Raw genomic sequence first — 17,523 nt, 5'->3', positions numbered from 1 at the left:
CTATTGAAATATGGAATGCTAGGCTATTTGGCTTTCAGTGGAGTGTAATGGGTGATGAAGGAGATAAAGATGAATCAAGGTTGGGTGTAAGTTGATTGTTGTTGGAACTTGAAGATGAAGAGATGGGGTTTCATTATACTCATCTCTATTTTGTATGTATTTGAAAGTTTTCATAATAAATGTAAAAACAAAAAACCAGAGCACGCCATAGGCTCAGCCAAGCTTTTGGTCACTTTTCCCTGAGCTTGTGAATAGTGTGAGGAAGAAATGGATCAAAGTAGAGGAACATGGCAGAAATAAGAACGTGGGTTTTGAGTTTGCCATAGCTCAGGCTCCTCCAACTGTGTGACCTTGGGCAGGTCTCTGACTGTCCCTAAGTCTAGGTTTCCAGGGCTGTAAAAGCAGGATCACGTGGTCTCCCTTGGTGGTTGTTGAGAGGGTGAGGGATAAAGTGGGCAAAGTGTCTGAGGACAGCATCTGGCTCATCTTAGGGGCTCATATCTGGTAGTTTTTACGATTATTAGGCAAAGACAGAGAGAGTAACGAAAGGGTAAAAACTCTGCCTCAGGGTTCCCAGCTACTCCCTTCTTCCCTACATGAATTACAAGTGCCAAGGGTTATATAACCACAGAGGTAATTTATTGTTTTAGAAACAGAACTCTCAAAGATCAAATTGGACCACTCTGGGATTTACAAGGACTGTAACCAGTTTACTGCCTTTTGAAAAATGAAGCAAGAAAGAACTTACAGAAGAAAAGCATATTAAAACAGTGGGACACCATGTTATACCTGTTGAATTGGCCTCCTTCTTTCCTCTAATTAAGGATAATATCCTGTGTTAGTGAGTTTTTGGCCAAACAGTTTTCTCACATATACGTTGGTATACCCTCTGGGGAAACATTCTGGCAGTGTGTATAGAGAGCCATCTAAAAGCCCAAACCCAAGACTTAGTAATCATTCTTTGAAATGTATCCTAAGTTAGTAATGCTGAAGAAGAAATGTTGTGTAGCCATTTAAAATGCTTATATATCATAGAAAAAGAGTTGTGATGTAAGGATGCAGACTTGTGCCTATGTTGTGATCACCACTGTGCAGTTGTTTTTTTTCCTAATTTTGGCTGTGCTGGGTCTTTGTTGGGGCATGCAGGCTTTTTCTAGTTATAGTGTGGGCTCAGTTGCCCTGCAGTATGTGGGATCTTAGCTTCCCAACCAGGGATGGAGCCCGCGTCCCCTGCACTGGAAGGAGGATCCTTAACCACTGGACCACCAGGGAAGTCCCAGTGCAGTTGTTACACCTAAAAGTAAATGGAGACGGGAAAAGAGCATGGAGAAGGGAAGAGAGTATGTTGGAATCATGGGCAGTGGCTTACTTTCTTTTTTTTTTTTTAAGAAATTTCTTTTATTGCTGTTAAAGATTGTGCCTGCACGTGCCCCCCTCCCCCCGCCACCACATGCACTCAAAGAGTGTGCAAGAAGGTCCTTGAGTCATGCCTGGGACATTTAGAACACGGATAAATTCTTTCCCCCAAATAGATGAATCAAAACCCAGAAAACCCCGGAAACTGGAAGGTTTTAAGTAGAGAAGAAATGGAAACCAAGACTTTCACTCTTGAACCATGTTGCTGCATACAACACTGTACTTTGATGCTTCTTTCAGGTCTTTGCTGTCATGTCTCAACAGCTTTGAAATCTCTCTGTCCCCAGGTTCAGTTTCAGAAGCTTCAGCAGCTCCGCCTTACACAGTACCACGGAGGATCCTTGCCCAACGTGAGCCAGCTGCGGAGCAGTGCCCCAGAGTTCCAGGTACCCGAGATGCTTCCTTCCTTCACTCCTCGTGAGATCTCAGCTCCCTGGCCAGGGATTGAACCCAGGCCCTCAGCAGTGAAAGCAGAGTCCTAACTACTGGGCCACCAGGGATTTCCCAATACTTACTATACTTTCTTTGAACTGAGTGGAGTGTAAAAGAGGCAAAAATTTTCCTTGAAAAGATAAGATATCAAAGGATAAAGTTCAGTAGTGTTCTGGGAAATCCATTGTTATTCATTTCACATATGGTCTAATGTAGCACTGTCCAGTGGAAATACACTGTGAGCTACATACATCATTTAAACATTCCATCATTTAAACCATGTTAAAGAGAAAGAAATCAGTGTAATTAATTTTAATATTGCTTAAATAATTTCAATAATTATTTGACCCAGTCTATCCAGAATAATATTATTTCAACATATAATCAATATTAAAAAATTAATGAGATATTTCATCATCTTCTTCTTTTTTAAATGAAGTCTTTGAAATGTGTATTTTGCACTTAAAGCACATCTTAGTTTGTACTAGTTATGTGTTACCACCTTCATGTAACTGGCTTCCACGCTATTGGACAGGACAAATCTATGGCACAGATAAGTGGTCAATATTTTGTTTAGAGGAGTAGTGTCATAGAGTGCTTTAATCATTCATGTTATTGAAAAAAGCCTTATTCAAACCAATGTGGAATCAGTGATTTAGACAATGGTATATGATATTGTTGTTGAAATCTGAATTAGATTTAGGTATTCTAGTCTCTGAAAAATTAGGAGCCTGACATTTTCGTTAACACAATTTAAGATTAAGTGTTAAATCTGAAATATAAACTTTAAAATGAAGTATAACTGTATTCATTTGGATGCCTCTCCATTTTAAAAGTACCATCTTCTTTCTCTGTGGTGAAATCTGGTTCACTTGTTTGATGATGTCCCATAAAGCAGAAGTAATATTATTTAAATGGAGACTTCCATTTGAGAGTGCTGATAGAAACTCTTAAGTGTAAGGTGGGTAGAAAAAGTACTCTGTGAACCGGTTTGTGCGTTAGTACACTGGAATCTTGTCTTTAGTATAATGACTTTGGAATCTCACTGTAATACTGCCTGCGTAAGAAATCCACTTTTAGCAGTCAAACTATCTTACATCTCGGCCTATTGGGTCATTCGGTATCCAAATAAAGTAGATCTCTACTGTATGCTGGAGTTCGTGCTTCAGAGAATAAGACATTGCCAAGGGGTACTGGGTTTGAGATCCCAATTTTGTGGTACTTTCCTATCAGCCTTGGAAGGATACAGAACAAACTGAGGTGTCCCTCCCCTGGTATATTGGATGGGATAAAGTGACAGGCCTTGGGCTCCCCAGGATTCTTTCTCTGAGTAATTTCTAAACTTTGAAGCAATTGCAAGCTTACAGAAAAGTTGGGAGTACAGTAAAAGTAGCTATATTGTCCCCCTTGAGAATAAGTTGCTGATCTCATGCGCTGTCAGCCCCAAATACTTGACTGTGTGTATTTCCCACCAGCAAGGCTATTGTTCTACATGAGCTGAATAGAGCCATGAAATCAGGAAATTAACAGTGATGTGTTACTACCATTTGACAAGCCTGGGCACATTCAGGGTGGTATGGCTGAGGACACATTATTATTTGATCTTGAGACCCCATTCAGGTTTCCCCTAGTTGCCCGGTTACTGTCATGACAGCAAAAGGATCGAGTTCAGAGCACATACATTGTCTTTAGTCCCCTTCTGGACAATTTTTCCGTCTTTTATTTTTGACGTTAAAAAAATCATTTTCAACTTGTGTAACCTTGCCACTTCTGGAGGTCACAAGCCAGTTCTTTTGCAGAATATTCCTCGATTGGGGTTTGTCTGATGTTTCTTCAAGATTAGATTTAGATTATGCATCTTTGGCAGGAATAGCCAAAATTGATTTTAATTTTGTATCCAGTGAAGTCGGTGATTTTTCATTTGCGTGATGTTCACTTTTATCACTTAATTCAGGTGGTGTTTGTCAGTCTTTTCCACTCTAAAGTTACTCTTCTTTGTAATTAATACGTATTTTGTGAGGAGGTAATTTATCTGGATTCTCAACAAACTTCCAATTTATACATTTATTTATTTCTACATATTTATATGGCTTAGTGATTTCTTATATTATCTGATGGGTTGTAATCTCTAACTATTATTGGTATTTTGGTCCTCACATTTTCCCTGATTAGGCTGATAGGAGCCTCTTCCCAAGAGTCTTGTCAAACTGAGAAAAAAAGGGAATCCCAGAAGCATAAATTATTTTTTTAAGCAGACAGTTTTAGAGTTTAATTTATATACAGTACAAGTAGCAAGGAGGGTCCTAATCTCTAGCTGCAGTGCGTGGGCTTCTCATTGCAGTGGCTTCTCTTGTGGCGTATGGTGTCTAGAGCTCATGGGCTGATGCTATGTGTGGGCTCAGTAGTTTCAGCTCTCCAGCTCTCTGGCTGTAGAGCACGGGCTCAGTAGTTGTGGCACATGGGCTTAGTTGCTCTGAGGCACATGGGATCTTCTCAGATCAGGGATTGAACCCATGTCTCCCGCATTGGCAGGCGGATTCTTGACCACTGAGTCACCAGGGAAGCCCTGACCGCTCTATGATTCAGTTTTACGTTGTATAATTACCACCACAATCCAGGTTAAGAACAGTTTCATCATCCTGCAAAAGTTCCCTTAACATCCCTTTGTAATCTATTTCCATCCCCACCTCCTGCCCCTGGAACCACTGATCTGCAGTTTTGCCTCTTCCAGAGTAGAATTTGTTCAGATAGAAATGGCATTTGAGACTCCAAATGGAATCAGAAGTAGAATTTGTTCAGATAGAAATTGCACTTGAGACTCACTCACCCCTATTGTAGCATGTATGTGTTTCTTAGAGCTGCCATAACAAAATACCACCAACTGGGTGGCTTACGTTTTAAACAACAGAAACTGATTCTGTCACAGTTCTGAGGCTGAAAGTCTGAAATCAAGTCCATAAGGCCATACTCTCTGGGGACTCCAGGGAAGAATCTATCTCCTCGTCTCTTCCTAGCTTCTCTTGGCTGCCGCCAGTCCTTGGTATCCCTTGGCTTGAGTGCCGTCACTCCACTCTTGGCCTCCATTCCACATGAGCTTTCCTGTTTGCCTGTGTTCGAATACCCTCTTCCTTCTCTTAAAGACACCACCCTAATCCAGTATAACCTCATCCTAACATGTTTACATCTGCAAAAGTTCTCTTCCCAAATAAAGTCACATTCATACGTACTTGGGGTTATGACTTGAACAAATCTTCTTGGAGGAACATGATTCAACCCACTACATTGCAGTTATCAGTTGTTGTTTAGTCACTGAGTTGTGTCCATGTGTCTTTTGTGACCCCACGGGCTGTAGCCCACCAGGCTGTTCTGTCCATGGGATTTCCCAGGTAAGAATACTGGGGTGGATTGCCATTTCCTTCTCCAGGGAATGATCCCAACTCAGGGATCGAACCCAAGTACCCTGCATTGGCAGGTGGATTCTTTACCACCAAGCCAGCAGGGAAGCCCAGTTATCAGTAGTTGGTTCTTTCTGTTACTGAGTAGTATTCCACTGGAGGGAGGGACTATAATTTGTTTATCCATTCATCACTTGGTGAGCACTTGGATGGTTTCCACCTTGGGGCAGTTGTGAGTGAAGATACTCACATTCAGTTTTTGTATAAACACCTAGTAGCGGAACTTTTGGATCAAACGTAAGTGTATATTTACCTTTGTGAAAGACTGCCAAACTACTGTACAAAGTGGCTATACCATTTCACATTCCCGCCAGCAAAGTTCCAGAGACTCTGCACTCTCTCCAGCCCTTGGTATTTCAGTTTATTTTTTAAAAAATTATGATTAAGATTTATAATTTTTAATTTATAATGTATATATAATTTATAATTTTAAGATTTTAAAATTATGATTAAGAAAGCACAACATAAAGTTAATCATCGTCACCATTTTTAAGTGTGCAGTTGAATAGTGTTGAACATACACATGTTGTTGCGCAGCCAATCTCCTGCACATTTTCATCTTATAAAACTGAAACTCCAAACCCATTAAACAGCAACTCTATTCCCTCATTCTCCAGCCTCTGGCAGCCACTGTTCTACTTCTGTCTCTATGACTCTGACCACTCTAGGTACATTATATAAGCGAAGTCATATAATACTTGTCTTTTTGTGACTGGCTCATTTAGCATAATGCCCTTGAGGCTCATTCATATTGCAGCATGTGACAGGATTTCCTTCCTGTTCAAGGCTGAATAATACTTCATTGTATATATATGCCACATTTTGTTTATCCATTCATCTACTGATGGACACTTGGGTTGCTTCCATATCTTGGCTATTCTGAATAATGCTACTATGAACATGGGTATGCAAACACCTCTGTGAGATCCTGCTTTGAATTCTTTCTGATACATACCCAGAAGTGGGATTGCTGAATCATATGGTAATTCCATTTTATGGGGTTTTGAGGAACCCCCATACTGTTTTCCACAGTGGCCATACCATTTTGCATTCCTGCCAACAGTGTACAAAGGTTCCAATTTCTCCACATTGTTGTTTCTGTTTGCTGGTTTTGTTTGAATTTTTTTTTTTTTTTGGATAGTAGTCATCCTAGTGGGTGTGAGGTAGTAGTGTATCAGTTTTAAAAAGTTGGTCATTCTAGTGCATGTGTAGTGGTATCTCATTGTGGTTTTAATTTGCATTTTTCTAATGATTTAGGAGGGCATGGCAACCTACTCCGGTATTCTTGCCTGGGAAATCCCATACACAGAGAAGCCTGGCAGGCTATGGTCCATGGGATCTCCAAGAGTCGGACACGACTGAAGTGACTTAGCTTGCACAGTATGCAATGACTTATGATATTGAGCATCTTTTTGTACGCTTATTGCCATTCTTATCTCTTCTTTGAAGAAGTGTCTGTTTAAATCTTTCGCCCAGTTTTAAAAAGGAGTTATTCTTCTTCTTCTTATTATTAAGTAGTTATAGTTCTTTATTTATTTTGGATACCTTTTCTTCAATACATATGTATTTAACAAATAGTTTGTCCTGATCTGTGGGTTATCTTTTAATTTTCTTAAAGTTTTGAAGAGCAAAAATTTTACATTTTGATGAGGTCCAATTTATCAAAATTTGTTCTTTTATGATTTGTTTTATCTTTTATCTAAGACTTCTTTGTGTAATTCAAGGTCAGAAAGATTTTTTTTGTTTTGTTTTGTTTTTTTTTCAGAAAGATTTTTTTTCCAATGTGTTCTTCAGAAGTTTTATAGTTTTAGGTTTTATACTTCGGTAATTTCAAGTTAATTTTTTTAATGTGATGCAGAGTGGGTTGGAGGGCTCTTTTTACATATGGATGTTGAATTGTTGAGCATCATTTGTTGAGAAGACTTTCTTTTCTCTACTGAATTGCCTTGGCACCTTTTAATATTTTTATTTACTTATTTATTTGACTGTACTGGATCTTAGTTGCGGCACTCGAGATCTTCAGTCTTCCTTGCTACATCAGAATCTTTAGTTGGGTCATGTGAACTCTTAGTTGTGGCATGTGGGATCTAGTTCCCTGACCAGGGATCAAACTTGGGGCCCTGCATTCGGAGTATAGATTCTGAGCCACTGGACCACCAGGGAAGTCCCACTTTGGCACCTTTGTTGAAAATCAATTGACCATATATGTGTGGGTCTATTTTTGGACTTTTCTTCTGTTCCACTGGTCTCTATGCCTATCATTTTGCTAATATCACACTGCTTTGATGGCTGTACCTTTATAGGAAGACTTGAAATCAGATTAACAGGAGTCCTTTAGCTTTGGTCTTTTTCAAATTTTTTTTTTTCGCTTATTTTAGTTCCTTTGCTTATGCATAGAATTTTAGACTCAGCTTATTGACTTCTACAGAAAGGCCTGCTGGGATTTTAAAAGGGATTTCATTGAATCTATAATGATGGTGAATCTAAAACTGATGTTTTAATACTGAGTCTTCTAATCCATGAACATGGTACAGAAGCAGAGTCTCTTGATTCAAGTATTATTTAAACACATTCCACTTCCTTTTTGTTTATAGATCCTTTTGGAGTTTACAGAATGTTTTCACTTCTACTGTTCTACTTGATCTTTATTTTTTTTTCCTACTTGATCTTTAATACATGAGTTGGTAAGCATAGTACTGTGTTAATATTGGTTAAAGACTAATTTTCTATTCTAATGGAGGATCTGAAAGTATCCTCTTCATCTAACCCACTGGGCCCTTGTTTGGAGAACACCAGCTTACCTGATGAGTAAACCAAAGCAAGCTTTTCAGGCTACATTCTGCTGGTCCTTAGCAAGAGGCAGGTCGTCAGTCAGGAGTGGCTAGGGTCACAGCCCTCCTGTTTCTGGGCATGGCCTGGCTTGTGTACATGGAAGGCAGAGAGAGGAACTGAGTGTTATCCTCTCTCTGAGGGTCAGGAGAGGGCCAGCTGGTCTCTGGCGTGTTTCAGCCCGTATGACAGCCAGGGATCCTGTTGACTGTGCAGCCTGATTGTCAGGCAGCTACAGAGAGAGACAGAGGGCATCTATTTGTATAGCATTCTCTGGGTGCACCTCTGTCTGTTCCTAACCTTCACATAACTCATCTAGTTCTTTCAAACTATATCACTAAAAACTAATCACACTTTTGACATTTCTGACTTCATTTAAAAAAAGTTGGGTCATCTTGTTTGTAACTGAGAGTTTATAAGATCTAACTAATTTAGGAAACAGTCTGATGGGAGAAAACCCTGTTGCAGGCAGCAAGACTTGGCCAGATGCGGAACCTGATTTTTCTGAGACCTACTCCCAATACACAGGGGTACAGTGAGGCCCAGAGTTCCCATAGCAAGTATGTAGGAGAAGCCGAAATTACAAATCCTGGTTCGATTTTAATGGCTTTCCATTGCTGCATTTCCTTTAAAATTTTTATAAGATTCTTTTCAGAAATGATTGACAGAAGATTTATTGGTTGAATTCAAACAAATGGAAGACTTAAGTAGCAACATGAACCTTAAAATGCTACTAATAATAGCCAACATTTGTTGAGTGTGGGCTGTGTGCCAGACACTGCATTAAGCTCACTACATAGATTATTTCATTTTCATAAAAACCGATTGGAGTTGGTATATGTCTTTGGTAGTTGTCAAAGCATTCTTTGAGTTGTGTGTGATAAAATAACATAGCAACAAATTACAGTTCTGAGACAGGAAGTTTATATTTATCACTTTCGACTTCTTTTTTTTTCCCCCTGTGCTCTTCCCATTCTCCCCACCCTGCCGAGACCTGTGCTGTCCAATATGGTAGTCACTGCGGTGCTGTGCTGTGCTGTTGCTCGGTCGTGTCTGACTCTTTGTGACCCCACGAACTGTAGCCCACCAGGCTCCTCTGTCCACGGGGATTCTCCAGGCAAGAATACTGAAGTGGGTTGCCATGTCCTCCTCCAGGGGATCTTCCCAACCCAGGGATTGAACCCACGTCTCCTGCATTGCAGGCGGATTCTTTCCCATCTGAGCCACCAGGGAAGCCTAAGAATACTGGTGTGGGTAGCCTATCCCTTCTCCAGGGATCTTTCTGACCCAGGAATTGAACTGGGGTTTCCTGCACTGCAGGCAGATTCTTTACCAGCTGAGCTACCAGGGAAGCCCATGGTAGTCACTAGCCATAATTAAATCTTTAATTAAGGTGAAATAAAATAAAACACAACGGAAGATTCACTTTCTCAGTCACACGAGCCATCCTTCAAGTCTCAGTAGGCGCACATGGGGGTGGCCGCTCCTGCGGTTGGCACTCCCTAGGTTAAGGCTGCAAGTGCCCCTAAACACCCAGTGCTTTCAGATGACCTGTCCTCCCTCCTTTCCTTCATCAGCCAGTCGGATCAGTGTCTTGGCTAAAGTGCTTGTATGGATTATAAGAAAAGTGTTCTGGGGGAATTCTCAGTGGTTAGGACCCCATGCTTTCACTGCCGAGGGCCCAATTCCATTCCTGGTTGGGGAACTAAGATCCTGCAAGCCAGTCATGTGGCCAAATAAATAAATGTATATATATATATATATATATATACATATATATATATACTGATTAAACTTATATAAAATTTTTGAATGGACCTAGATATTATTATACTAAGTAGAAGTAAGTAAGACAGAGAAAGAAAAATACCATATGATATCACTTATACGTGGAATCTAAAATATGTTACAAATGAACTTATTTACAAAACAGAAATAGACTCCCAGACTTAGAAAACAAACTTATGGTTACCAATGGGGAGAGGGAGTGGGGGAAAGATAAATTAGGAGTGTGGGATTAACAGATACAACCTACTATATATAAAATAGGTAAACAACAAAGTCCTACTGTATAGCACAGGGAACTTTTATTTGGTATCCCCTCATAAACCATAAAGGAGAAGAATATGAAAAAAATGCACATATGTATAACTGAATCATTTTACTGCCCACCAGAAACTTAACATTGTAAATCAACTGTATTTCAATTTAAAAAAATAAAAAATGTTAACTTCCACTTCACTACTCTGAGGCACATGCATTTTGAAAGAGGGTGCCTGAAAAAATCACACATGTCCAGTTGGCAGAATTCCACACAATAAATGGTGGTGGTTAATCTGAAAGGCTGTGCAGAAGGGCTTATCCTTAAATTATGGAATGCGCGCACACGTGCACACACATACACACACATGCTGGTGGGCGTCTGAACGAACAAACGGACCTGCGAGGCCTTTGTGTTCTCCTGCTCCTTCTTTCCTCTAAGAGAGGATTAACTACTCTTCTTTTTCTCTTCTCACTAATCGATAGATAATCAATGAATACATTCATAAATTACTTGCACCCACTGTGGTGGCAGAAACATATTTCTGTATGAAGCTTAGAAAGAGTGGAAATGGGTGAGTCAGCCTCTCTGCAGAAGACTGTGGCCCAGTTGGTGATGGTTGAACCCCCTCAGCTTTGGCCCTGAGGTCTGGGCAGCCTGCATGTGGCCACCGCCCCTCACTGAGGGAGGGCTGCCATGCCTTAGTTCCATGATCATGGACTCTCGGAGACGATCCCAAAATAGTTAGGGCTTGAGTCACGGATGAGAGTCTCCACAGAGACCTCAGAACAGCCTCTCTCGTGCCTTCAGATGGTCTTCAGAAATTCCGTCTATCTCTACCTTCAGCTCCCTCCCAGAGCTGACGGTATCTGCTGAACCTCTCCCACCTCACTCTCCCATCTCCTGGAGTCATGGCAGCAGCTTGCAAGGTGAACCTGCCCTGAGCCTCTGCCTCCTCTAGGTCCTGGGCAGAGGTGGGCTGTGGTGTGCCGAAGAGTATGGCTTGGGTGTCCAAGCTCTGGCTCCACTGTTTTTTTGATCTGTGATCCTTGGCTTTCCCTCAGCCTCTCTAAGCACTCCCCCTTTTTTTTTGTATATAAAATATAATCATAATTATCCATAAGGTAATCTGAGATCGTGGGAGGCATGGAAGCATGGCCCGAAGGATTTGGGAGCTGGTCTGAGTTAAGGGAACTAGGGTGTAAAGATAACTGATTCCTTCCCAAGCCGCTAACTAAATTCTGTTTATGTATGCTCGTTCGTCATAGTTTGTGGCTTCTGTGGCAGTCATCTCTCAGAACTTAAAAGTGAGAGGGAATTTTGTTCCCAAGGTCATAAACCTTAGCCAGCACTGCACTTGGGCACAGCATGCTCTCTGCCAGCCCTGAAACAATACCCTTTTATTCAAATACTATTAGTTAATAATAGAGAGGGCAGTGGCCTTGGTCTTCTGCGTGAGATTTAGAAGACCACATTTATAGATTATTTTATCATGCGTTATTTCCAAGAAAGATTTTCACTGACTGCTAGTATCTGTCTTATGTCTTAGTTTCTTTTCCAGCAAACGATAGTTTTCTGAATTTGTCACTAAACTTTGTTTAGGAGTCTGTACCCCGCCAAACTACATGCACTTTGCAGCTGTAATTTTTTCCCCACTGTCTATCTCTGTGCTTGATTTGCGCCTGGTTTGCCTTTGCTTTTGATTTCAATGAGAAGTTCTTCTCTTCTGCCCAAGGAAATAGTGAGAAGCCCAGAAAGCTAGGGGCTTACTTAATAGCTTTGGAATGTGCCTCTGTCCCAAAATAGGAACTGTGACCAAGAATATGGTTGTCATATTTTTAATACAGAGTCGAGTAGTGCTTTCCCCCCTTTTTGTCTAACCATACATGTTGAGTAGAAAACTTACAGAATGAAGGAGAAAAGTAGGCAACTCATGAAGCTCTAGTCACTCAGAATAGAGGTCTTTGATATTATGCTAGGGGCAAGGAAACACTGGCCCCACACCCTGAATCGGGAACATCTGCCTCCATGAGAACTTGAGCGAGAAACCTGGAATACGGCCACATTCATTCTGCCGTTCACGTGCTCCCAGCTGCTCATGTAATGGAGGGTAAGGAAGAGCATGGATACTCCAGACAGTGCTTCCAAGACTGAGCTGTATTCCATTAATTTAAATTTTTTTATGCCAGAAAATACTGGAAGAGATGGGAACTTCTCCTGAGAAGTCCGCCTGTTAGATAAAATCAGGGGTCTGCTTGAAAAGAAATTCTGTGAGGACTAAAGTGCCGGACATTTTGTTGTTACTGTTTTCAAGATGCTAAGTTGTGTCTGACTCTTTGCAACCCCATGAACTGCAGCGCACCAGGCTTCCCTGTCCTTACTATCTCCTAGAGTTTGCTCAGATCCATGTCCATTGAGTCAATGATGCCACCAACCATCTCATCCTATGTCATCCCCCTCTCCTCCTGCCGTCAATATTTCCCAGCATCAGGGTCTTTTCCAGTGAGTCAGCCCTTCACATCAGGTGGCCAAAGTATTGTAGCTTCAGCTTTAGCATCAGTCTTTGCAATGAATATTCAGGGTTGATTTCCTATAGGATTGACTGGTTTGATCTCCTTGCAGTCCAGGGGACTCTCAAGAGTCTTCTCCAGCACCACAGTTCAGAAGCATTTTGTTTTAGAATAAAAGCTTTAGTGCCAGACATAGGCTGCCTAGCATGATGGCCAAAAGGTCAGACTCTGAGTTCAAATCCTGCCTCTGCCGCTTTCCAGCCCCGTGTCGTGGGACAGGTCACTAACATCTCAGCCTCAGCTTCATCATCTGTAAAGTGAGGATGGTGGCAGGGCCCATGTCAGAGTTTTGTCATGAGGAATAGATGAATTAATATATAGGACACTGGCAGAGCAGTGCCTGGCACAAGGTGAGCCTTTGGAGGTCTTTCCTCTTGTTATTGGCTTTGTTCCTACCCCCGACTCCCACCCCGCTGTTCCTACCACTGTAATTACTTCTACCACCTCGTCTGTGGCCACCTTTGTGGGTGCTACTATCTCTAGGGCTTTGGCATCTGCCTGGCTTGAGTTCCAGCTCTGCCACTGTTTAAGTCCAAAAGCCTCCGTGTCTGCATTTGCAAGATAGGGGTGTTACGAGTGTCCTTCCCAGGGTCCTGGTAAAGACGACCTCAGGGTCGTGCGTGTGGGGCTTGTTGCCATGTTATTTTACTGTGGCAGGTCAAAGCCAAGGTGTCACCACAGAGTGCTGGGCTCTGTGGTGAGTTGTGTCCCAAGTACTTTGTTCTTATTAATAAGCTGCCAGTGCTTGAGAACTGACACGACTGAAGTGACTTAGCAGCAGCAGCAGAAGCTTGAGAGTTATTTTTAAAAGGTAATTGGAACTAAGTCAGGGTATCCCTATGTAGCATTGCTGTTCACTTCCACAGTGAGAAATGGGCAGGTGCTTGGAGGGTGGGGACACCCGGGGTACACCTGCTGGACTATGGGTCCTGCATTTGGTGAGAGTTTTGTGTGAGGCAAAAAGCAGGTGCGAGAGCCGCGGGTCTAGGGATGCTGGCCTTTCTGCCACAGGGAGTCCTGTCCACAGTCTTCCACATTCATGCTCCTCCACAGGGCAAATCCCTGTTCCTGCTGCTCGTCAGACCAAAGTGCCGTCCTCCCCAGATCCAGCCGTTTTCATCCTGTCCAGACGTGTGTGGGTGTGCTCAGTTGCTCTGTCATGTCTGACTCTGTGACCCCCATGGACTGTAGCCCACTGGACTCCTTCTCTCCATGGTATCATTCCAGCAAGAATACTGGAATGGGTCACCATGGTTATTCTGTCCAAACACACGTCTGTGTGCTCAGTCGCTCAGCAGTATCTGACTCTTTGTGACCCTATGGACTGTAGCCCGCCAGGCTCCTCTGTCCGTGGGATTATCCCAGCAAGAATACTGGAGTGGGTAGCCAGTTTCTTCTCCAGCCAAACATATGTAGATGCTGAGGAAATACTTGTTTGGATTCTGAAAATCGCTTTCCATATACATTAAACGGCTACTATGACTTGCTCTGACTTTACCCATTAATAAATATTGACTGAGTGCATGTTAAGAGTCAATGATTATTGAGCTTATAAAGATAACTGTCCACTTAGGAAGCTTATAATCAAGTTTGAGAGACAGGTTGTGTACACAAGAACTGTAGCAGAAAAGCATCGACTCTAGTTTCTTTTTCTTTTTCAGCTTCCATTTTAAACTTTTATATTCAAGAAAAGTAACACATTGTGTTTTTTTTAATAGCTTGTTCCCTAATTCTTCATTGTTCCTTGAAAAGTGATATATACTAATTGTATAAAATATAGAAAATATGTAAAAAATGAAAAAGGAACGGAAAAAGTTATCTGTATTTCATCAACTAGAAGTCATCTTTTGAATGTTTTATTTTAGTTATTTTTCATGCCTCTTTTATAGGGGGTATCATTCTCCGTATTTATAACCTTTTAAGAAAATTTCAACCATTATGTAATCATTATTTCCGTAATTTATTAAGATACTTTATAATTTTAATAGCTAAATAATATTTCATCATAAATGACATAATTTATAACCACTTTCAGTGTATTTTGGATATTTTGATTGATTCTGAGTTTTCTTTATTGTATATCATACAGTAATAAACATCTTTGTGTGTGAGGCATCTGTGTTTCTGAAACATAGATTCCCATAGGAAGAGTATTCAAGGAGTAGAAATAGTTGTAAGGTTATTAATACATGTGGCTTTGTTGCTGTTTTGTAAATATCAAAGATATTTAACCTAACAAAAATTTTGACTCTGATTTGAATATTTATTGCCTTAGGCAGAATGTTCATTACCTTAGGTCCTTAGTCTTTGCAGATCTTATATTCCAAGTATTGACTGTTCAAGAATGACTCGAAAGTGGGGAAATAAAGCTATATAGATACATATATATATAGTTTTAAATATATATATCTATCTGAATCAATGCTGTACACCAGAAACTAATGCAGCATTGTAAATCAGCTATATTTCAATTAAAAAAAAAAAACTTAAAAAAAAAAAAAAAAGGAATGACTCCAAAGTTCATGACATAAGAAGTCTGCATATTTACTGAAGCACAAAACTTAATCACATGGACCTTGAGGGGCCATGAGTTGAGCCCCTTGCCTAGGGAGTGACCAAGGCTGCTTAGCACATGTTTCACTGGGGCTTCATGGTTCTTTCTGCAGCGCCTCTGGTATGTTGCTTTAAAAATTAATTTTTTTAAGTGTAGAGAACTTCTGTGAAAACTGAAAAAGCCATTAATTTATAGTATACAAGTATGCAAAGAAAATCTATGACCATCAGAGAAATGTGACTCAAGAAAAAAACGAGTTTGTACAATTATTTCCACATTAGAAAAATGAAGATTTACTTTCCGATTGTTTAACAGTGTTTATTAATCTGTCCGTTGTAGAAAACAAATAGGATTTCATTTTTAGTGCCTAGTGAAGAAATTATTCTCTTTATAATAAGTCATGAAATGGTTATATATATCTTTATGTCAAAATAAGAAAATAAATACATTAGTGAAATCATCAGTCAGTGAGCTACAACAGCTCAACAGACATGATCCCCCTTGCATTAATTCTAAAAGTTCTTTGTATTTTGGTGGGAATGTCTTATACTCTAGCTAGTATACTCTTGCTAGGAGTGACAGTGTGTGGAAAACAATTTAATCAGTGTCTAGGAAGTAGTCAGAGCGCACTCTTAGTAAAAGAGACACTGCTTAGACCAATCACAGGTTAAGCGCTGCTTAACCTAATACCTCTGAGTGGAACCACCCACCTGCCAGGCCCCAGCATCACCATCTAGAGCAGCTTCCCCCTGCTCCCTTTGTCTGAACTGTTCCCCTTGAAGTTGCTTTCTGTCCTCTTGGTGACGAGGGGGTGGCAGTTACTTCCTATCTTGCCCCCAGCATGTTTCTTGCTTTTATTTCCCGGTTCCTTGGCAAAGTGTCACCCCCAGCTCTTCCCATCCCAGGAGTTGCCTTTTCCTCCCTCCCCGCCACAAGGTCTCAGACAGAGGAGAGACTCATGTTTCTGCGCGCCCAGACCTTTCACATGGTGACCTGGCCCCGTGGCCCTGCCCAGTGTGTTAAAGGCCTGGAATCAGTCTGTGATGGGCCAGCATCACCCTGAGGATGCAGCTGAGCACAGATACGGAGTCTGGTTTGTCTGGTTTCTGGCTCCTGGTGTGGGCTCCTTCCGCAGGCTCTGGAGGTCACGTGACCCCTGATCAGCCAGCCTTCTTGCCATCCCTGAGGCCGAGAGAGAAGCAGATGGACTGGGGCTGCCTCTCACCCTGTAATTTGGCTGCAAGTCAGCATTGTTGGCCTCCTGCCTCAGCTCTGATAACTGGACTCCTGTCTGCTTCCGATTGCCAGGATCCCATGGTAACCTGTTTCGTATCCCTGGGCCTCCCTCCCAGGGACTGAAGTCCTGCCCCGATACAGTGACCGTGGCGCTTGGCTGATATCAGCCACCCCTCTCACTGGATCCCCATGCCCTAGATTTCTCATTGTTCCAAAGGGCCTGCAGTCAGGAAGCCTCTGTTCTGGACTCTTATCTCAGCAAGTGGCAACTCTGCCGTCCCAGTTACTCAGGCCAAAACCTTGGGCTCATCCTGAACTCCTCCCGTTCTCTCTCATCCCACGTCTGAGCCTTCAGCAAATTCTTGGTCCTACATGAAACATATATCCCACCTCTGCCTCCTCTGATGTGCACGTGTATCATTCCTGCCCTGGATTCTTACAAAGAATGTCCCGACCGGTATCCTGGCTTCTGCCTTATCACCTTTCAGCTGCTCTCAGCTCTGCCATTCGAGTGATCCTGTGAAAAAATGAGCCAGATTCTGTCACTTCTGTTTTCAGAATCCTCCCATGGGTTCCCATCTCACAGCGTAAAACCAAAGTTCGAAGCACAGTCCCTGCCCCGTAAGGCCCTTCCCCTCTCTGCTCACACCTGCTACACGTCTGTCCAGCACCCTTCTCACCACTCTCTCCACTCTGGCTTTTTCCTCTGTTCCCCAAACGCTCCCTAGGACCTCACTGCCAGGAATGCTCTTCCCCCAGATATCTTTTGTTTTTGGCTGCGCTGGGTCTTTGTTGTAGCACTTGGGCTCCTCTAGTTGCAGTGTGTGGGATTAGTTGCTCTGAGGCACGTGATCTTAGTTCTCCTACCAGGGATCGAACTTGCATCCCCTGCGTTGGAAGGCAGACTTTTAAAAAATTTATTTATCTTCAATATTGAAGGATAATCACTTTACAATATTGGGTTGGTTTTTGCCATACAACAACAACAAT

At 41.8% G+C, this 17,523-nt stretch overlaps 1 protein-coding gene across 4 annotated transcripts in view; it reads left to right on the top strand.

Moving 5' to 3' along the window:
* Window positions 1–17,523, top strand: part of CRTC3 (CREB regulated transcription coactivator 3) — a 98,234-nt gene that overhangs the window by 7,927 nt on the left and 72,784 nt on the right. For all 4 annotated transcript variants that reach the window (XM_043921459.1, XM_043921458.1, XM_043921457.1 and 1 more), the window contains exon 2: window positions 1,704–1,802. In XM_043921459.1, coding sequence (XP_043777394.1) covers window positions 1,704–1,802 — 99 coding nt within the window. The remainder of the gene's footprint in view (window positions 1–1,703; window positions 1,803–17,523) is intronic.

The sequence above is a fragment of the Cervus elaphus genome, chromosome 13 (assembly GCF_910594005.1).
Source record: "Cervus elaphus chromosome 13, mCerEla1.1, whole genome shotgun sequence".
Taxonomy (NCBI): domain Eukaryota; kingdom Metazoa; phylum Chordata; class Mammalia; order Artiodactyla; family Cervidae; genus Cervus; species Cervus elaphus.
This window is presented reverse-complemented; position numbering and strand designations above follow the sequence as displayed.